The sequence below is a fragment of the Scyliorhinus canicula genome, chromosome 16 (genome assembly GCF_902713615.1).
Source record: "Scyliorhinus canicula chromosome 16, sScyCan1.1, whole genome shotgun sequence".
Lineage (NCBI taxonomy): Eukaryota > Metazoa > Chordata > Chondrichthyes > Carcharhiniformes > Scyliorhinidae > Scyliorhinus > Scyliorhinus canicula.
In genome coordinates, this window is record NC_052161.1 from 79,383,915 (window position 1) to 79,406,325 (window position 22,411).

General features: G+C 48.4%; 1 protein-coding gene across 1 annotated transcript in view; it reads right to left on the reverse strand.

Moving 5' to 3' along the window:
- Positions 1-19,729, reverse strand: part of LOC119979767 (inorganic pyrophosphatase-like) — a 74,501-nt gene extending 54,772 nt beyond the window's left edge. The window contains exons 1-3 of the mRNA XM_038822399.1: positions 19,526-19,729; positions 14,897-15,016; positions 12,375-12,461 (exon numbers count right to left, since the gene is read on the reverse strand). Coding sequence (XP_038678327.1) covers positions 12,375-12,461; positions 14,897-15,016; positions 19,526-19,567 — 249 coding nt within the window. The 5' untranslated portion in view covers positions 19,568-19,729. The remainder of the gene's footprint in view (positions 1-12,374; positions 12,462-14,896; positions 15,017-19,525) is intronic.
- Positions 19,730-22,411: the final 2,682 nt, after the last annotated feature.

The following is a 22,411-nucleotide window of genomic DNA, read 5'->3' on the forward strand; positions in this document are numbered from 1 at the left end:
GTGCATGAGTCACAAAAAGTTGGTTTACAGGTGGGCAGCACGGTAGCATAGTGGTTAGCATCAATGCTTCACAGCTCCAGGGTCCCAGGTTCGGTTCCTGGCTGGGTCACTGTCTGTGCGGAGTCTGCACGTCCTCCCCGTGTGTGCGTGGGTTTCCTCCGGGTGCTCCGGTTTCCTCCCACAGTCCAAAGATGTGCGGGTTAGGTGGATTGGCCATGCTAAATTGCCCGTAGTGTCCTAAAAAGTAAGGTTAAGGGGGAGTTGTTGGGTTACGGGTATAGGGTGGATACGTGGGTTTGAGTGGGGTGATCATTGCTCGGCACAACATCGAGGGCCGAAGGGCCTGTTCTGTGCTGTTCTAAATTCTAAAGCTGATTAAGAAGGCAAGTAGAATTTTGTCCTTCATTGCGAGAGGGATGGAGTTTAAGACTAGGGAGGTTATGCTGCAATTGTATAAGTTGTTAGTGAGGCCACACCTGGAGTATTGTGTTCAGTTTTGGTCTCCTTACCCGAGAAAGGACGTACTGGCGCTGGAGGGTGTGCAGAGGAGATTCACTAGGTTAATCCCAGATCTGAAGGGGTTGGATTACAAGGAGAGGTTGAGTAGACTGGGACTGTACTCGTTGGAATTAGGAGGATGAGGGGGGATCTTATAGAAACATATAAATTATGAAGGAAATAGATAGGATAGATGCGGGCAGGTTGATTCCACTGGTGAGTGAAAGCAGAACTAGGGGACATAGCCTCAAAATAAGTGGAAGTAGATTTAGGACTGAGTTGAGGAGGAACTTCTTCACCCAAAAGGTTGTGAATCTATGGAATTCCTTGCCCAGTGAAGCAGTTGAGGCTCCTTCATTAAATGTTTTTAAGAGATAGATAGTTTTTTGAAGAATAAAGGGATTAAAGGTTATGGTGTTCGGGCTGGAAAGTGGAGCCGAGTCCACAAAAGATCAGCCATGATCTAATTGAATGGCTGAGCAGGCTCGAGGGGCCAGATCGCCTACTCCTGCTCCGAGTTCTTATGTATGGGGAAGGTAAGACCCCCGAGTAAAGAAGGGGATGCTGTAGCAGAGCCTGAGGGGGGTGCGGCACGCGCTGGCACTGCCGAACTTTAGTAATTATTATTGGGCGGCGAATGCAGCCATGATTAGGAAGTGGGTGGTGGGGATGGGAGAGGGGTAGGTGTGGTAGTGTATGGAGGTGGCTTCATGCAAGGGCACTAGTTTGGGGGCATTGGTAACTGCGCCTCTGCCGCTCCCACCGGCATGGTACTCCACCAGCCCTGTGGTGGTGGCGGCCCTGAGAGTCTGGGGGCAATAGAGGAGACATGTGGGATTGGAGGGAGCATCGATCTGGTCTCCAATCTGTAATAATCACCGGTTTGCATCGGGAAGGATGGATGGGGGTTTCCGGAGATGGCAAAGAGCAGGGATTCAGAGGATGGGCGAAATGTTTACAGAGGGGAGCTTTTCTAGCCTGAGGAAATGAGTTTAGGTACCTGCAGGCGCGGGACTTCCTACGCATGCAGGTCTCAATCTTCCCGCTCCTATCGCCAAGGGGGATACAGGACAGGGTAGTTTCTAGAATGTGGGTGGGAGAAGGGAGGGTTTCTGATATTTACAAGGAACTCATGTGGTTAGAGGAGACGCAGACCGAGGAGTTGAATTGCAAATGGGAAGAGGAGTTGGGAGGAGAGATTGAGGATGGTCTCTGGGTGGACGCTTTGAGTAGAGTCAACGCGTCCACATGTCCCAGGCTCAGCCTGATACATATAGAATTTACAGTGCAGAAGGAGGCCATTCGGCCCATCGAGTCTGCACCGGCTCTTGGAAAGAGCACCCTACCCCCTACCCAAGGTCAACACCTCCACCCTATCCCCATAACCCAGTAACCCCACCCAACACGAAGGGCAATTTTGGACACTAAGGGCAATTTATCATGGCCAATCCACCTAACCAGCACATCTTTGGACTGTGGGAGGAAACCGAAGCACCCGGAGGAAACCGACGCACACACGGGGAGGATGTGCAGACTCCGCACAGACAGTGACCCAAGCCGGAATCGAACCTGGGACCCTGGAGCTGTGAAGCGATTGTGCTATCCACAATGCTGCCGTGCAGCCCTATCAGTTCAAGGTGGTTCACTGGGCTGACATGACAGTGGCTAGGATGAGCAGGTTCTTTGGGTTGGAAGATAAGTGCACAAGGTGTGAGGGAGAGCCATTGAACCATGTCCATATACTCTGGGCATGCCCAAAGCTTAGGGGATTCAGGCAGGGGTTTGCAGATGTCATGTCCAAGTGTTGAAAACAAGCGTGACACCATGCCCAGAGGTGGCAATTTTCAGAGTATCGGAAGACCCGGGAATCCAGGAGGAAAAAGAGGCAGACGTTCTGGCCTTTGCTTCCCTGGTAGCCTGGAGTCGGATACTATTAGCTTGGAGGGACTCAAAGCCCCCGAAGCCGGAGACCTGGCTATCGGACATGGCTAGCTTTCTCTGTTTGGAGAAAATCAAATTCGCCATGAGAGGGTCTATGTGGGGTTCGTTCGGAGATGGCAACTGTTCGTCGACTTCTCTGGGGAAAATTAACCGTCAGCAGAAGTGGGAGGGGGGGGGGGTTTAGTGTCGTTTAGAGTAGGAGGTTGGTGAAGGTGGGACCTGAAAAGGAGGATGACGGCTTTTGCACTATGCTTATATTTTCATGTACATTGTTTATTCTGTTGTTAGAAAACCATAACGACCTCAATAAAATGTTTATATAAAAAAAAGAAAGCAGATGGGATCCTGAGTTTCGTCCTGAGAGGCACTAAGAACAAAACCAAAGTTATGCTGAACTTTTATAAAGTTTTGGCCAGAATTAAAAGCTTTTTACTTGAATTCTCTTAAAAAAAAAAGCATTTTATGGTCTTTCCAGTGGCGGCTATGAGGGAGTAAGTTGCACATTTGGTGGCTCCCGCTCTGGCCGGACATTTGGACCATTTTTCCTGACTTTGTTGTGGTTTTGAGCACTGGCTTTGAAGGCGCAGACAATTTGGTACTGGATCCATACATTGGTGTATGGAACAGGAGAACCCCAAGGGATCGAAAAGGAAGAAAAAAGATGATCAAGAGCTGGGTGGAGGTTGCGGCTGAAAACAATATGGCTCATTTTCAGACCCCTGCTGCAACGGCCCAACCATCAATGGAGGAGCTGATGCAGGTCATGCAAGAGGGCTTTGCGACTGTCTTGATCCGATAAAGGAATCGATTGATCGGCTGGAGCGCAGGCTGGATGCCCAGGATCGGACGATTCAGAAACTGGAGAAAGCACTGACGAACCAGGAGGAGCACCAAACGGTGGTTGAGCTGGAGGATCAGCAAAAGAGGCTGCTGGAGAAGGTAGAAGACCTGGAGTCATCGATCCCGACCTGGACCGGTCGTGTTCTAAAACAGGGAGGGTGCCAGCAGTGGCAAGGGAACTGACAGGGTTCATGGAGCAGATGGGGGTGGTGGGGGGGCCGACCCATGGAGGTTTAGCAGCCGACGGGGAGTTTTCTTTTTATTCGCATGTGCATAAGGTTTATTCCCAGATTGACTTTTTTATTTTGAGCAGGGATTTGCTGGCTGGGGTGGTGGACACGGGGTACTCGGCCATCACTATTTCGGATCATGCCCAAACTGTGTGGAACTGCAGGTTGGTGAGGAGAGCTTCCAGCGCCCGCAATGGAGGTTGGACGTGGCATTGTTGGTGGACGAGACGGTGTGCGAGAGGCTGAGGAAGTGCATGCAGAACTATCTGCAGGTTAATGACACGAGGGAAGTCTCAGCAGCGGTGGTCTGGGAGGCGCTAAAGGCAGTGGTGAGAGGGGAGCTGATTTCAATCCGGGCTTATAGGGACAGGACGGATAGGGCAGAGACGGACCGATTGGTTAAGGAGATTCTACAGATAGATAGGAGGTATGCGGCGACCCCAGGGGTGGAGCTCTTAAGGGAACGTCGGAGGCTGCAGGCCGGGTTAGGGGTGCTGTCCACAGGTAGGGCAGTGGAGCAGCTTAGGAAGGCGAGGGGTGCGTTCTCCGAGCACCGGGGGGGGGGGGGGGGGGGGGCTCGGAATGCCCTACAGGGCCTGAAGGGATGAGACGCTTTCTGGATGGACTGACCTTCCCAAGGATGGGCAGGGAGCTGGTGGATGGGCTGGGGGCCCCGATTAGGGCCGAAGAAATCGTTGAGGGACTGAAGGCATTGTAGTCGGGTAAAGCCCCGGGGCCAGACGGGTATCCGGTGGAATTCTACAAGAAATTCTCGGGGAAAGGCTGATGGACTTGAGGTTGTTTTCGTTAGAGAGAAGAAGGTTAAGAGGTGACTTAATAGAGGCATACAAAATGATCAGAGGGTTAGATAGGGTGGACAGCGAGAGCCTTCTCCCGCGGATGGAGGTGGCTAGCACGAGGGGACATAGCCTTAAATTGAGGGGTAATAGATATAGGACAGAGGTCAGAGGTGGGTTTTTTACGCAAAGAGTGGTGAGGCCGTGGAATGCCCTACCTGCAACAGTAGTGAACACGCCAACATTGAGGGCATTTAAAAATTTATTGGATAAGCATATGGATGATAAGGGCATAGTGTAGGTTAGATGGCCTTTAGATTTTTTCCATGTCGGTGCAACATCGAGGGCCGAAGGGCCTGTAATGCGCTGTATCGTTCTATGTTCTATGTTCTATATTAGGGCCGTTGCTGGGCAAGGTTTTCAATGAGGCAAGGGATAGAGGGGTGCTGCCCCCGACGATGTCACAGACCACCATTTTGTTAATATTGAAGCGGGACAAGAACCCGGAGCTATATAGGCCGGGTCACATCGGCCGATCTCACTGCTGAATGTGGACGCTAAACTGCTGGCAAAGTTTTGGCCTCCAGGATTGAAGATTGTGTGCCGGATGTGATTATGGAGGATCAAACAAGGGCAGGCAGTTGGTGGCCAATATTTTTTTAAAAAAAATTTAGAGTAGCCAATTATTTTTTCCAATTAAGGGGCAATTTAGCATGGCCAATCCACCTAACCTGCACATCTTTGGGTTGTGGGGGTCAAACTCACGCAGACACAGGGAGAACGTGCAAACACCACACGGACAGTGACCCAGGGCCGGGATTCGAACCCGGGTCCTCAGCGCCGTAGGCAGCAATGCTAACCACTGTGCCACCGTGCTGCCCCATTGGTGGCCAATATAAGAAGGCTGCTCAATTGATTATGATGCCCCCGGAGAGTAGGGAGGTTGAGGTAGTTGTGGCAATGGATGCGGAGAAGGAGTTCGATCGGGTGGAGTGGGACATAAATATGGGAGGTGCTGGGACGATTTGGGTTCGGTAGGGGCTTTACCGACTGTTGTACCAAGCTGCAGAGGCTAGTGCAAGGACGAATAGTATGACCTCGGGCTATTTTAGACCCCACCGGGGGACAAGACAGGTATGTCCCCTCTCCTGTTTGTGTTAGCTATAGAGCCGCTGGCAATTGCTCAGAGAACTTCAAGGGGCTGGGATCCAGGGGCAGGGATGGGTGAAATTATGGCTATTTTGGGGGAATTTGGCCGGTTTTCGGGATATAAATTAAATATGACGAAGAGTGAGATGTTTGTAGCGAGAGGCAGCATGGTTTTGTGAAGGGGAGGTCGTGTCTCACTAACTTGATAGAGTTTTTCGAGGAGGTCACAAAGATGATTGATGCATGAAGGCAGTGGATGTTGTCTATCTGGACTTCAGTAAGGCCTTTGACAAGGCCCCTCATGGCAGACTGGTACAAAAGGTGAAGTCACACAGAATCAGAGGTCAGCTGGCAAGATGGATGCAGAACTGGCTAGGTCAGAGAAGGCAGAGAGTAGCAATGGAAGGGTACTTTTCTAATTGGAGGGCTGTGACTAGTGGTGTTCCGCAGGGATCAGTGCTGGGACCTTTGCTGTTCGTAGTATATATAAATGATTTGGAGGAAAATGTAACTGGTCTGATTAAGTTTGCAGACAACACAAAAAGCCTCTGACTATCCACTCTGTCTATGCCCCTCATAATTTTGTAGACCTCTTATCAGGTTGCCCCTCAACCTCCAGTTCCTGTGAGGACAAAACAAGTTTATTCAACCGCTCCTCATAGCTAATGCCCTCCATACCAGGCAACATCCTGGTAAATCTCTTCTGCACCCTGCATTGCGGCCTTCTGTCTGAGAACAAACCAGTAATCATACGTAGCAATTGCGGATAGCAATGAGGACTGTCAGAGGGTACAGCAGGATTTTGATCATTTGGTTACTTCGGCAGAGGGATGGCAGATGGAGTTTAATCCGGACAAATGTGAGGTAATGCATTTTGGAAGGTCTAATGCAGGTAGGGAATATACAGTGAATGATAGAACCCTCAAGAGTATTGACAGTCAGAGCGATCTAGGTGTACAGGTCCACAGGTCACTGAAAGGGGCAACACAGGTGGAGAAGGTAGTCTAGAAGGCATACGGCATGCTTGCCTTCATTGGCTGGGGCATTGAGTATAAACATTGGCAAGTCATGTTGCAGCTGTATAGAACCTTAGTTATGCCACATTTGGAGTATAGTGTTCAATTCTGGTTGCCACATTACCAGAAGGATGTGGAGGCTTTAGAGAGGGTGCAGAAGAGATTTACCAGGATGTTGCCTGGTATGGAGGACATCCTCATGCCAGGAATTGAACCCACACCCCTGGTGCTGTGAAGCAACAATGCTAACCACTGTGCTACCATGCTGCCCAAAGAGTCCTGTCATAGGGGATGTAATAGCAGATATTTTAGAAACACACAATATAATCAAGCAGAGTCAGCATGGCTTCATGAAGGGGAAATCATGCCTGACAAATGTATTCGACTTCTTTGAGGTGGTAATGAGCAGGATAGATTAAGGGAACCAGTAATATAATTGGACGTCCAAAAAGCTTATGTGCCACACAAAAGGCGACTTAATAAGAGCCCATGGCGTTGGAGATAGCATGATAGCTATAGCTTACTAATAAAAGACAGCGTTGGGATGAGGGGCATTTTCACAATGGCAATCTGCAACTAGTGGAGTGCTGCAAGGATCATTGTTGGGGCCAAAAATATTTACAATAACATGACCTGGACGAGGGAAGTGCCAAGTTTGCTTATATTACTGGTAAAGGAGATACTACAGATCGACAGAAAATATGCTGAGACCCCTGAGGCAGGGCTTTTAAGGGAACAGCAGAAGCTATAGGCGGAGTTTAGCTTGTTAACCACAGGAAGGGCGGTGGAGCAGCTGAGAAAGGCGAGGGGGGCGATCTATCAGCATGGAGAGAAGGCCAGCAGAATTCTTGCACAGCAGCTTAGAAAGAGGGAGGCAGCCAGGGGGATGGGGAAAGTAAAGGATGGAGATGGGAACCTGGTTAGAGACTCAGCAGGGGTGAATAAGGCATTTAAGGAGTTTTATAGCAGGCTGTATGGGTCAAAATCCCCACAGGGGTCACAGGGGATGAGGCACTTGCTCGGGGGGCTGAATCTCCCGAAGGTGGACGGGGAGCTGGTAGATGGGCTGGGGGCCCCCAATCGGGTTGGAAGAGATAGCGGAGGGGCTGAAGGCCATGCAGTCAGGTAAAGCCCCGGGGCCAATTGGGTACCAAGCAGAGTTCTATAAAAAGCTCGTCGGGATATTGGGGCCGCTGTTGATGAGGACATTCAATGAGGCAAGGGAGACCGACGATGTCACATGCCACGATCCCGCTGATTCTGAAGTGGGATAAGGATCCGGAGCTGTGTGGGTTCTGCAGGCCGATATCCCTATTGAATGTGGACGCCAAACTGTTGGCCAAAATTTTATCCTCTAGGATTGAGGATTGTGTCCCGGATGTGATTGGGGAGGACCAGACAGGGTTTATTAAGGGACAGCAGTTGGTGTCCAATGTAAGACGGTTGCTAAATGCGATCATGATGCCCTCAGAAGGTAGGGAGGTGGAGGTAGTGGTCGCAATGGACGCAGAGAAGGCTTTTGATCAAGTAGAATGGGAGTATCTGTGGGAGGTACTAGGACGGTTTGGATTTGGGCGGGGCTTTATCGACTGGGTCAAGTTGCTGCATCAGGCCCCTGTGGCAAGCATACAGACGACCTGCTCCTGTATATATCGGACCCAGCAGAGGGGGTGGAAGAAATCATGAGGATTCTGGGGGGCATTTAGCCGGTTTTCAGGGTACAAACTAAATATGGGCAAAAGTGAGATGTTTGCGATCCAGGCAAGAGGACAGGAAAGACGATTGGGGGAACTGCCGTTTAGAATGGTAGAACAAAGAACAAAGAAAATTATAGCACAGGAACAGGCCCTTCGGCCCTCCCAGCCTGCACCGATCCAGATCCTTTAAACCTGTTGCCTATTTTCCAAGGATCTACTTCCCTCTGTTCCCCGCCCGTTCGTATATCTGTCCAGATGCATCTTAAATAATGCAATCATGCCCGCTTCTACCACCTCCGCTGGTAAAGCGTTCCAGACACCACCCTCTACGTAAAAAACTTTCCACGCACATCGCCGTTAAACTTTCCCCCTTTCACCTTGAAATCATGACCCCTTGTAACTGACACCCCACTCTTGGGAAAAGCTTGTTGCTATCCACCCTGTCCATACCTCTCATAATTTTGTATACCTCAATCAGGTCCCCCCTCAACCTCCGTCTTTCCAACGAAAACAATCCTAATCTAACCTTTCTTCATAGCTAACACCCTCCATACCAGGCAACATCCTGGCGAACCTCCTCTGCACCCTCTCTAAAGCATCCACATCCTTCTGGTAATGTGACGACCAGAACAGCACGCAGTATTCCAAATGTGGCCTAACCACAGTCCTATACAACTGTAACATGACCTGCCTACTCAATACCCAGTCCGATGAAGGCAAGCATACTGTATGCCTTCTTGACCACTCTATCGACCTGCGTTGTCACCTTCAGGGTACAATGGACCTGAACTCCCAGATCTCTCTGTACATCAATTTTCCCCAGGACTCTTCCATTGACCATATAGTCCGCTCTTGAATTAGATCTTCTAAAATGCATCACCTCGCATTTGCCTGGATTGAACTCCATCTGCCATTTCTCTGCCCAACTCTTCAATCTATCTATATTTTGCTGTATTCTCTGACAGTCCTCCTCGCTATCTGCAACTCCACCAATCTTAGTATCATCTGCAAGCTTGCTTGTCAGACCACCTATACCTTCGTCCAGATCATTTATGTATATGATAGGGGGAAGTTTTAGGTATTTAGGCATCAAAGTGGCGCAGGAATGGGAACGGTTGCACAAACTTAATGTAGCCCGCCTGGTGGACCAAATGAAGGGTTTCCCATTGTCACTGGCTGGGAGGGTCCAGACAGTGAAGATGACGGTCCTCCTGAGATCCTGAGATTTCTGTTCGTGTTCCAGTGTCTCCCCATCTTTATTCCGCAGTTCTTTTTTAAACGGGTTAACAAAGTTATCACAGGCTTTGTTCGAACGGGCAAGACCCCGCGAGTAAAAAAGGGGATGCTTGAGCGGTGCCGGGGAGAGGGCGGGCTGGCGCTGCCAAACGTCAGTAACTACTGTTGGGCGGCGAATATAGCCATGATCATGAAGTGGGTGGTGGGGGGGAAGGTTGCATGGGAGTGTATGGAGGCGGCTTCATGTGAGGGCACCAGTTTGGGGGCGTTGATAACGGCCCTCTGCCGTTCTCGCCGGCACGGTACTCCACCGGCCCCGTGGTGGTGGCAGCCCTGAGAGACTGGGGGCAATGGAGGAGAAATGTGGGAGCGGAGGGAGCATCGGTCTGGTCTCCAATCTGTAACAACCATCGCTTTTCCCCAGAAGGACGGACGGGGGTTTTCGGAGATGGCAGTAGGTAGGAATTGAGAGGATGGGGGTATGTTTATAGAAGGGAGCTTTCCTAGCTTGAGAGAGCTGGAGGACAAATTTGGATTGGCGAGGGGAAACAAATTTACCATATATACTCACGTAACATGCGACTTTTGAGCACCTAATTTGAAGCCTAAATTTCGGGGGTCGCATGATACGCGAGGTACAAAAATCGCGGGTGTGAAATGCTGGCCAAGATAAGTCACATAGCATCCAGCTGGCTTTACTAGCGTCGTTCAGCCACTTGCCGTTTCCATTTATAAAAAAATGAATGGAAACGTCAAGTGGCTGAACATCTTCCCATCAGAATGCTGTGGTCAAAATCTGAAGAGTAGTATTCTGATGGGAAGAGTGGATTCTGCTGTGAAAGCTGTTTGCGATTCGAACAGCTGTCCAGCTGGCTTTACTAGCGTCGTTCAGCCACTTGCCGTTTCCATTCATAAAAACATGAATGGAAACGTCAAGTGGCTGAACATCTTCCCATCAGAATACTACTCTTCAGATTTTGACCACAGCATTCTGATGGGAAGATGTTCAGCGACTTGACGTTTCCATTCATGTTTTTATGAATGGAAACGGCAAGTGGCTGAACGACGCTAGTAAAGCCAGCTGGACAGCTGTTCGAATCGCGAACAGCTTTCACAGCAGAAACCACTCTTCCCATCTTCCCATCAGAATACTACTCTTCAGATTTTGACCACAGCATTCTGATGGGAAGATGTTCAGCCAATTGACGTTTCCATTCATGTTTTTATGAATGGAAACGGCAAGTGGCTGAACGACGCTAGTAAAGCCAGCTGGACAGCTGTTCGAATCGCGAACAGCTTTCACAGCAGAATCCACTCTTCCCATCTTCCCATCAGAATACTACTCTTCAGATTTCCAAAAAAGTGACTCGCATGATACATGAGGTATACCATAAAATCATGTTTTGGGGATGAAAATTTAGGGGTCGCATGATACGCGAGATCGAAGGATACGCGAGTATATACGGTAGGTATCTGCAGGTGCGGGACTTCCTAGTGAAGCAGTTGAGGCTCCTTCATTGAATGTTTTTAAAACACAGATAGATAATTTTTTGAAGAATAAATGGATTAAGGGTTATGGTGTTCGGGCCGGAAATGGAGCTGAGTCCAAAAAAGATCAGCCATGATCTTATTGAATGGCGGAGCAGGCTCGAGGGGCCATATGCTCCCAGTTCTTATGTAGACAGGTCACAACCTTCCCGCTCCTACCACCAAGAGAGATTCAGGATAGGGTAGTCTCTAGAGTGTGGGTGGGAGAAGAGAAGGTCTCCAACATCTATAAGGAGCTCATGGGGTCAGAGGACACGCAGGCTGAGGAGCTGAAGCGCAAGTGGGAGGAGGAATTAGGAGGAGAGATAGAGGATGGTCTCTGGGCGGAGGCGTTGAGTAGAGTCAACGCGTCCACAACATGTGGCAGGCTCAGCCTGATACAACCTGATACAGTTCAAGGTCATTCACCGGGCTCACATGACAGTGGCCCGGATGAGCAGGTTCTTTGGGGTAGAAGGTAGTTGTGCAAGGTGTGCAGGGGGCCAGCGAACCATGTCCACATGTTTTGGACATGCCAAAGCTCAGGGAATTCTGGCAGGGATTTGCGGACACCATGCCCACAGTATTAAAAACAAGGGTGACAGAGAGTCCGGAGGTGGCCTTTGCCTCCCTGGTAGCCCAGAGGCGGATACTATTAGCTTGGGGGACTCAAAGCCCCCAAAGTCAGTGACCTGGCTATCTGACACGGCTAGCTTTCTCTGTTTGGAGAAAATCAAGTTCGCCTTGAGAGGGTCACTGTTAGTGTTCGCCCAGAGTGGCAACTGTTTGTCGACTTCTTTGCAGAAAATTAAACATCAGCAGAGGTACCACAGATCCCAACCTGAAGGTGAATCAAGGTCAGACTTGCCTTTTGTGGGTGGCCCAACACTGGTAAAAAGCCTGTGGTTAAAATGACAGTGGAGTGAGGTGGACAGCACCCATAATCACACTCAACAGAGATTAAGGAATAGGGACGGGATTGCGCCTCTCTGCTCACACCCCTTAGGAAATGGCAACTCAACACACTGTCCATCAATTAGTCCAGATGAAGAGTCGCAATATCTTTGCTGAAACAGCCTAATCTGTCAGAGCGTTGATTCAACTGGTACAATCAGCCTCAATATTCCTGGACTAATGAACCAGTTGGGCTCCTGCCCTTGTCTGCCATCTCCAGCCTGAAGTGTGGGTATGAACAAAGGGACAAGATTGAACTCCACTATGATGCTACCCATGGTCAAACACTCTAATGCACGGCAAGTGGGAGGACCTTTAAGAAAGCTCAGGAGACATGATCACTCTTGGAACTCAATTCCCACCTTGCATGTCAGCACCAATGAGGATTAAATTATAAAGAGCATTTTCTACCCATCAAATCATGGCACGATATTGTAACCGATTATGTTTCTAAATGCACTCGCCGAATATTAGCAAAGGCAATAATACCTTGGTTCCAATTTCGCATACATCAATTGGATCATTGTCTCCACGACATTTAGTTGATTCATCCAAGTGATTTGGATCTTCCCAAGTCTGTAAAAACAAAGAGCACAGTGGGCATAACAGACAGACGACCATTGACCCATCAAGCCCCCAATCCACATGGTGCACTAAGCCCATCAAAGTCAAAATCCACAGTGTTCCCTCAGCCCATCGAACCCCCAATCCAGTGTGCCCTTTGCCATCAAACTCCCAATTCACAGTGCACAACTCAGCCCATCGAGCCCCAATCCAGAGTGCCCTCAGCCCATCGAACCCCCAAACCAGTGCTCCCTCGGTCCATGGAGCCCCAATCCAGAGTGCCCTCAGTCCGAGCCCCCATATTCAATTCATCTGACCCACTGAGCCGTGGTGTTTTTGCTTTGACCCATCAAGCCCACCCTCCTGATCTCTTTGGCTCTAAACCCAATATCTACAATATCCCTTTGACGCTTTTCAAATACCCCTGAATCCCATTGATCGACAGTAACCAATCCATTTGTTCTCAAAGACCAATAATGTTTCTTGTTTCATTCCATGCAGGGACAAGTAAACTCTGCTACACACTCACTGACTGAAAACTATCGGTCACAGACAGAGCATCCCTCACCCACCATTAGGGTCAGGGACAGAGCATCCCTCACCCACCATTAGGGTCAGGGACAGAGCACCCCTCATCCACCATTAGGGTCAGGGACAGAGCACCCCATACCCACCATTAGGGTCAGGGACAGAGCACCCCTCACCCACCATTAGGGTCAGGGACAGAGCACCCCATACCCACCATTAGGGTCAGGGACAGACCACCCCTCAACCACATCAGGATCATGGACAGACAAATGACCTAAATGCGATTATCAATGCTGGCTAAAAACCTAATTTGAAAGGACATGACAGGAATAGAAACAGGAGCTGCTAGTTGAGTATAGAATTGCTGTCTTGAGCCAAGATTAGGATTCTCTTCAGGCTGCTATTCAGTTTTAGAGCCGCAAGTTCAAAAATTATTTCCAAGCTAAACTGAAACATGGCGATAAGTCAAAATTGCCCAAAGAACAGTCCCTGGTAAGACAACAAAATCAAAAAAAATAAACATCGAGTATTATAAATACTTTTAAATATATAAGCATATGAAGCAAATCTCTGTTGATTGCTCCCCGAAGTGTGGGGAAATTTTATTAGCAATGTCGGTCAGCTTTGGTTCGGAGTTCAACCTGCTGCCAGTTCAGGGTCGAATTCAAGCACACCTCCAAAGTAAACAGACGGCGCAAACCCTCCACGTCACACAGCCGTTGGTAACAGGACAAGGTCCATTTTCAAGCGTTGCTGTGAATTACAACTTTCACTGTGTCATTAACATTGAGTCAACAATCCACAGTACTTCAATCAATGAAAATGGGTGTTGAGGCAAAGGAAAAATGAAATTGGTTAACCCAAAATCAAAGTTTTAAGGAGGGTCAAAGGAATAGTGGAAAGTAGAAGGGTTTAGAGACAGAACACAAGAGTGTGAATCATCGCTGGTGATATAACTGTAAGCAATATTGAGCAAAGGGGGAAACAGAATAGTGCAGGGTGTAAGGGACAAGTTAGTGAGGGGCAATAGGGGTTGCAATTGTGAATATGTTACAGAGATAGGGATGGGGAGGCAATGGATAGATTTGAGCATGGGAATGGTGGCAGTGTAATGTCACTGGATTAGTAATCAAGAGGCCACAGCTAATGCTCTGGGGACACAGGTTCAAAGCCTATCACGGCATTGAATCCGAAATTCGATAAAAATTTGCACTTGAAAGCTAGCATCAGTAAACAATGAAACTATCCCTCATCATTGTAAAAACCCATCTAGTTGATTCATGTCCTTGAGGGAAGGAAATCTTCCGTCTTTACCCAGTCTGGCCTAAGTGCAAATCCAGGCTCACAACAACGTAGTTGACTCTGAACTGTCCTCCGAAATGGCCAGCAACTCATTCAGTTCAAAAGCAATTAGGGATGGAGACCAAATGCTGGCCTTGCCAGGGAAGCCCACGACTCAAAGAGGGATGATATTGATGGCTGGGATCAGAGTTTATGACAGCAACTGAAGACAATGACTTTGGCTCTTCCCAACAATTTGTTTGAAATCATTGCCGTCCATCCAGAACTAGATGTCGAACAAGCAATATGACAGCACGGTTTGTTTGAGAGATGTTGATGTGTGTTTACTCAGCCTTTATGTGGAAGCTGGCTCTATGTCTAAGATGGCATTGCCAATGGGTAACAGATGAATTGGGGCCCTGGATCCCATGGCCACTGCTGCCAAGTATAGATCCTTGCGGTTCTCTGCAGGCACAAGAAAACAACTGCCTCAAAACTAGAACCCCCAATTGCTTCAGGCCAATATAGGCATCGGTCTTCACTTAGAAGTGCTCATCTCTGAAAGTGTGGTCTCCTCGAAATGAAATAAAGACTATCAACAAAGGGTTGTTGTGATTGTAAACATCTTTACCACTCACCTGTGGAAGAGCCCCATAGTTCCAAATATAGCCCTTATGAGGGAAAACATTTGCCACATAACGCATATTCCCTTTCTTAACATCTTGCTTGATTGGGTTCAATGGCTCTGTTGTTGCAATCTGAAAACATAAACACAATATTCAGTTAAGTTTCCTGTTGAAAGCATGCAACCACCTCAACCATCCTCTGCACTTCCTTTTCCTGGTTCTTCAAAATGCTGTACAGGCAACAACTGCACCAGCATATGGCATAGGATTCTTGCCCCTTTAGAACATAGAACATAGTGCAGAAGGAGGCCATTCGGCCCATCGAGTCTGCATCAACCCACTTAAGCGATCACTTCCACCATATCCCCGGAACCAAATAACCCCTCGTAACGGTTTTGGTCACTTAGGGCAATTTATCATGGCCAATCCACCTAACCTGCATGTCTTTGGACTGTGGGAGGAAACCGGAGGAAACCCACGCAGACACGGGGAGAACGTGCAGACTCCGCGCAGACAGTGACCCAGCAGGGAATCGAACCTGGGACCCTGGCGCTGTGAAGCCACAGTGCTATCCACTTGTGCTACCATGCTGCCCAACCGGTGAGCTGATTCTACCCTCAAACCATGTCCCCAGCCTGTTTATCTCTCCACAGGATACCACAGAGCGAGGGACCAAGGGGAACTGGATATGTGCAACAAGGCGAGAAGCAGCCAATCACAATGAGTAGCGGTGGTGTGGGGGGCTGCCACGCAGAAGGGTAAAGGGCACATTGGAGGGTGTGGCGAAGGGGGCAGGAAAACCTGTGTCAGTCGCTGCTAAAGGGGAAACATGCTGATATTTCAATGCGATTTCATAATGTTTCAGTGTTTGGTGTTCTGGATACTGTCACAGGTACTGACATTCAATACCAGAGCAAAAAAAAGCAGGTTTACCATCTCCATTTACTGTTTGTACAGCCACTTCGGAAGCAATTCAGCACTTATTTAACTTTGTTTTATATAGTTATATTGTTTTAAGGCAGCACGGTAGTATAGTGGTTAGCATAAATGCTTCACAGCTCCAGGGTCCCAGGTTCGATTCCCGGCTGGGTCACTGTCTGTGTGGAGTCTGCACGTCATCCCCGTGTGTGCGTGGGTTTCCTCTGGGTGCTCCGGTTTCCTCCCACAGTCCAAAGATGTGCGGGTTAGGTGGATTGGCCAGGCTAAATTGCCCTTAGTGTCCTAAAAAATAAGGCTAATGGGGGTTACTAGTATAGGGTGGGCTTGAGTAGGGTGATCATTGCTCGGCACAACATCGAGGGCCGAAGGACCTGCTCTGTGCTGTACTGTTCTAATTCTAATTCTAATCTATTTTTAAATTCGTTACAATCCCAATTTTATTATACGCTTGCAATATTTTTCTTACCACTGCAATATGCCCGAGCTGATAACTGGCCCATTCTCCCCCACACCACCATTCATTAACCTGGGGCTTCCTCGCTGACCATTGTGTCGACACCCTGGGTGAGTGCGCGGTCAGTTCCAGACCCACAGACCCTAGAGTCCCAACACAAGCGAATTAACCAATAATTTGCGTATTTTCCGGAGATCTTTGACCTGTGGCTGCTCAAATGAGTTACAGGCACCAAATTTATAAGAAAAAACATTAACAAACTCCTTATTTATAACAAGAATAAAAGAGGAACATAAAGGAAATAATGGAACAATGGTCTACTAGCCTACCGAATGCCAAAACCCTGTCCCACCCTCCACCTAGACACACAAGACAGACACATGGTAATGGGTTAGGGAAAGAATTAAAATGGGAATTGAAGGAAAAGGTTTGAGATTAATCTTTGCTGCTGTGGTCGTGGCCTCTGTAGGCGCCGGTCTTCTCAGCCATGTGGCCCTCTGGGGAATGGATTTATACGAGATTCAGGTCGGTGCAATTCTGTCCTTCTCCCACCAGATGGAGCCTTACACGGGATTCAGGTTGGTGCAATTCTGTTCTTCGATCACAAGATGGAGCCTCCATCTCAGAGATATTACTGGAGCTTTATACCAGTAATTACAAATTTTTTGATTGTCTGATCTCTGTGCATGGACTCTGCTGTATTAGGAAGAGAATTCTCAGATTGGACTTTTCCCAGTCAGATGGAAGATTAAAGTATTACAGACCTGGTGAGAAACTGCTCGCAGCCTTTCACTGCAGACGTTCCAGGGTCCCAGGTTCGATCCCCAGCTTGGGTCACTGTCTGTGCGGAGTCTGCACGTTCTCGCCGTGTCTTTCCTCCGGGTGCTCCGGTTTCCTCCCACAGTCCAAAGATGTGCAGGTGAGGTGAATTGGCCATGCTAAATTGCCCTTGTGTTCAAAAAAGGTTAGCTGGGGTTACTGGGCTACGACAGTGGTATGGGCTTAAGTAGGGTGCTTTTTCCAAGAGCTGGTGCAGACTCGATGGGCTGAATGGCCTCCTTCTGCACTGTAGATTCTATGTCTATGAGTGCCTTCACAGGTCCGGATTGGAGCATTTTAAATCGCCTGGCAGAGAGAGAGTCTTGCAGCTGCTTTCTGTCTGTATCTTTTCAGAACTCGGGACAAAGGAGCTCTTCCCATAACCCTCCTTTCTTCCAAAAGATTCCAAATGGCTCCAACAATCACAAGCAACAGATGGTCTCTCAGAATTACAGATTCACCAATTGGTTACTTCCAAGTCTATCAAACTGACATCACAGGCTCTGCCACAGAACCTAAAGGGGAAGTCCTGGGCTAGCTCAGTAGACCAGGGGGTGTCTCGGTTTGCCTAAAGTCTGTAGCTCAAGCAAAAATCCCAATGTTGCAGCAGCTAACAAGGCAGCTGCAGATTAAAGGCATTCAGCAGGACAGGAATTACAAACAAAACAGAACAGAAATACAACAGTATCCTAACACCATCGACTGCTAAAAGGCGAGGGAGAGAGAGCTGGAGTGTACAGGTTGGAGGGTGCCAGCCAGAACAGGATAGATATAACAAAAAGAGCAGAATTTCAAGCTAGCAGCACCACGGAGAAAGTTGAGTGTATGTCAGTCTGGGTCTGTAAAGATTGCAATTCCATCAGAAATAAGAGCTTAAAACTTTATTTTTATTGAAGACTTTTTTCATTATAAAGGAATAACACCACACTATACCATCAATACATAAAGATACAACAATCACTCAACAGCCTCACTTTACCCAACTACTCAAGCATATAACTAAAAGCCCCCAAAAGCTGATGGTGACTAATCCTGAAAAAGAAAATGAATGGCTGCCATCTCAAGAAGAACCCTTTTACCAATCTCCGATGTACTTGACCATCTCCAAATACACCTAGCCAGGCTGAGGCACTTGGCGGAGTGAGATCTCTCCACCACAGCAGAACTCGCCTCGGAGTTATCAACGAGGCAAAGACGAGGACATCTTCCTTAAGCCCCCCCCCCACAGCAGTGGCCGTCTGAAACCCAGAATATGGTCTAAATCCATGATGCAGGAATTGCCAAAGCAAGTACAACATTTGGCAGACTTTGAACATCATTTTGGGAAAGAAGAAGAATAAGTCCAAGTAACGAGTTTGATAAAGCAATAGTCTGCTCTGCACTAGACATGGGCTGTGCACCAGCGTCATGCCGAGAAGTTCAATCACTTTCACTTGAGCTGCTTTTGGAAGCTTCTGAAGCTAACATTGCAGGATAATGTACCAGACAATGTACCCGAGTCAGCATTGCCAAGCATCCACATCATATTGAGACAGTCACAACTGACTACAGGCTGGTCCTGTAGCCAGAATGCCTGACACTCGCTCTGCAAAGCAAATCTTGTGGCGAGCTTGAGTCTGGGATGTGTTCTCACGGACGGTCAAAGAAATCGCTGCAAGGACAGTCTGAAAGCTTCTGTAGGAGCTCTGATATTGACCGAGTACTGGGAGAAACTCACCCAATGGTGCAGCCACTTCAAAGGCAGGGGCAGAGAGAGAACATGCATAGAGAGGATATCCCAATACAGAAACTCACCCAAAACTCATCAGCTGAGGTAAGCTTCCCTATTTACTGCAGAACCTTGCAGGCTCAGGTCAGCCTTAGCAGTTACTCATGTAACCACCAGACAGTGGGCGGCACGGTAGCATGGTGGTTAGCGTAAATGCTTCACAGCTCCAGGGTCCCAGGTTCGGTTCCCGGCTGGGTCACTGTCTGTGCAGAGTCTTCCCCGTGTGTGCGTGGGTTTCCTCCGGGTGCTCCGGTTTCCTCCCACAGTCCAAAGATGTGCGGGTTAGGTGGATTGGCCATGCTAAATTGCCCGTAGTGTCCTAAAAAGTAAGGTTAAGGGGGGGTTGTTTGGGTTACGGGTATAGGGTGGATACGTGGTTTGAGTAGGGTGATCATTGCTCGGCACAACATAGAGGGCCGAAGGGCCTGTTGTGTGCTGTACTGTTCTATGTTCTATGTTCTAACCCTATCAAACACCCCAGATAATGAATATGGTAATTCTTTGAGGTAAACACGACCAAGAACATTTGTTTAAAACAAATTCAGAATAGTTCATACTGATCGATGTAATGAATTTCTTTAGAGTACAAATAGATTACTAGGTTTTGGAAAACAGGTGCATTTTAATACACAAAGACGTCTGGGCAAAAAATGAACATTACCTCCATTTTTGCATTGGTCCAACGAGGAACCTCCACAACCATGTTAAACACATCCTGCAAAAAAATATTCACAGCAGAGTATTAGTGAGCACTGATCTTGCCCTCCACTACATCCCCTTTGAACATCCCAGGACACAGCATCCCCTCAGTATATCCCCTATATACTTCCAGGGCACAGCATCACATCAATATATCCCCTTTTTCCATCCCAGGACACAGCATCCCCTCAGTATATCCCCTATATACTTCCAGGGCACAGCATCACATCAATATATCCCCTTTTTCCATCCCAGGTCACAGCATCCCCTCAGTATATCCCCTTTTTCCATCCCAGGACACATTATCCCCTATATCCATCCCAGGACACAGTATCCCCGATATCCATCCCAGGACACAGTATCCCCGATATCCATCCCAGGACACAGTATCCCCTATATCCATCCCAGGACACAGTATCCCCTATATCCATCCCAGGACACAGTATCCCCTGTATCCATCCCAGGACATAGTACCTCCTATATCCATCCCAGGACACAGCATACCCTCAGTATATCCCCTATATCCATCCAGGAGTACATCCCCCATATCCATCCCAGGACAGTGCATCTCTCAATATATCCCTAATCAGTGCTTTTCAAACCCAGGTTTTGGTCATCTCGAAGGACAAGAGCAGCAGATACCTGGGCACTCCACCACCTGGAAGCGCCCCTCCAAGTCACTCACTATCCTGACTTGGAAATATATTGCTGTTCCTTTAAGGTCGCTGGTTCAAAATCCTGGAACTCACTAACAGCACAGTAAGTGTACCTACACCACATGAACTACAGCGATTCAAGAAGGCAGCTCAGCACCACCTTCACAAGGGAAATTGGACATGGACAACAAAAATGCTGGCCTGGCCAGTGACCCCACATCCTGTAAATGAATGAATGAATTTTTAAAACTGGAGCACAGAGAAAGGAGCTGTATGCTGCTGGCAGTTCCTGGATAGTGCATCTGTATATCCGGAGATAGCTCTATCTCTAGTTGCAGACTTGAGAAATGCTGGACAAACCTTTTCGGAATGTATTGAGTAATTAAACATAAATGCACATGATTGTTCTGTCAGGGCAGCGCGGTGGCCTAGTGGTTAGCACAACCGCCTCACGGCGCTGAGGTCCCAGGTTCGATCCTGGCTCTGGGTCACTGTCCGTGAGGAGTTTGCACATTCTCCCCGTGTCTGCGTGGGTTTCACCCTCACAACCCAAAAATGTGCAGAGTAGGTGGATTGGCCATGCTAAATTGCCCCTTAATTGGAAAAAATAATTGGGTAATCTAAAATTTATTTTTTTTTAAAATGATTGTTCTGTCATCCTTGATGCACTATCAATTACGACGAGATGAGAGTAGAATGTAATCGAGGCTTTATTACACAGATGTGTGGCCTCCCACAGCAGCTGACGAAATGGCTGCTGTACGGGGAGCGCACATATTTATACTCCGCCTACTGGGCGGAGCCAGCAGGCAGGGATCCACCCCCGTACCTGTAGTACAGGGCCTTCCCGTAAAACCCATATACAAACAGTATATACATCAGTGGGAACTACCACAATCCTTCAATGCTGTACAAAGAAATACTTTATCCAGTACCTTTGAATATGCAAGGGCCTCAAGCGGATTCATTTCTGGACATATTGAGTTGTGTTTTCTCCTCTAACTGGGCTATAATGTTGGATGATCTGCTTCTGATAGCCTCCCTTATACACACCCCAGCCTCTCTCTGCCACTCTGGGCAGTCACCCTCCATTATCGATCCCTGGACACCTCCTGTTTCTCATTTACATGATGTCCTTTGGCGCAAAGTACAGCATTTGTTCCTTTTCACACGTGCACTGATGGCACCCAACTTTACCTCACCACCACATTCCTCAACAACTCCATTGTTTCTAAATTTATCACACTATTGGTTAGACAGTCATTACTGGATGAACAAAAATTTCCTCCCAACTAAAAATTGGAGGAAATGCTGAGGGGATGCACTATCCTGGGATGGATATAGGGCATGCACTTTCCTGGGTTGGATATATGGGATGTACTGAGGGGAAGCTGTGTCCTGGGATGGATAAAGGGGATATACTGAACGGATGTTGTGTCCTGGATGGATATGGGGGTTATGCTCGGGATCTGTATCCTGGGATGGATATAGGGGATGTCCTGTTCTAGGATGGATATAGGGGGTATGCTGAGGGGGTGCACAGTCCTGGGATGGATATACGAGATGTACAGAGGGGAACCTTGTCCTGGGATGGATAAAGGGCATATGGGCAGCACGGTAGCATTGTGGATAGCACAATCGCTTCACAGCTCCAGGGTCCCAGGTTCGATTCCGGCTTGGGTCACTGTTTGTGCGGAGTCTGCACATCCTCCCCGTGTGTGCGTGGGTTTCCTCCGGGTGCTCCGGTTTCCTCCCACAGTCCACAAGATGTGCAGGTTAGGTGGATTGGCCATGATAAATTGCCCTTAGCGTCCAAAATTGCCCTCAGTGTTGGGTGGGGTTACTGGGTTATGGGGATAGGGTGGAGTTGTTGACCTTGGGTAGGGTGCTCTTTCCAAGAGCCGGTGCAGACTCGATGGGCTGAATGGCCTCCTTCTGCACTGTAAATTCTATGATTCTATGATACTGAGGTGAGGCTGTGTGCTGGGATCGATATAGGGGGATATACTGAGGGGAAGCTGTGTTCTGGGTGGATGTAGGGGGATATACTGAGGGGAGGCTGTATGCTGGGGTGGATGTAGGGGGATATACTGAGGGGAGGCTGTGTGCTGGGATCGAGAGAGGGGATGTACTGAGGGGAAGCTGTGTCCTGGGATGGAGATAGGGGGATATACTGAGGGATGCTGTGTCCT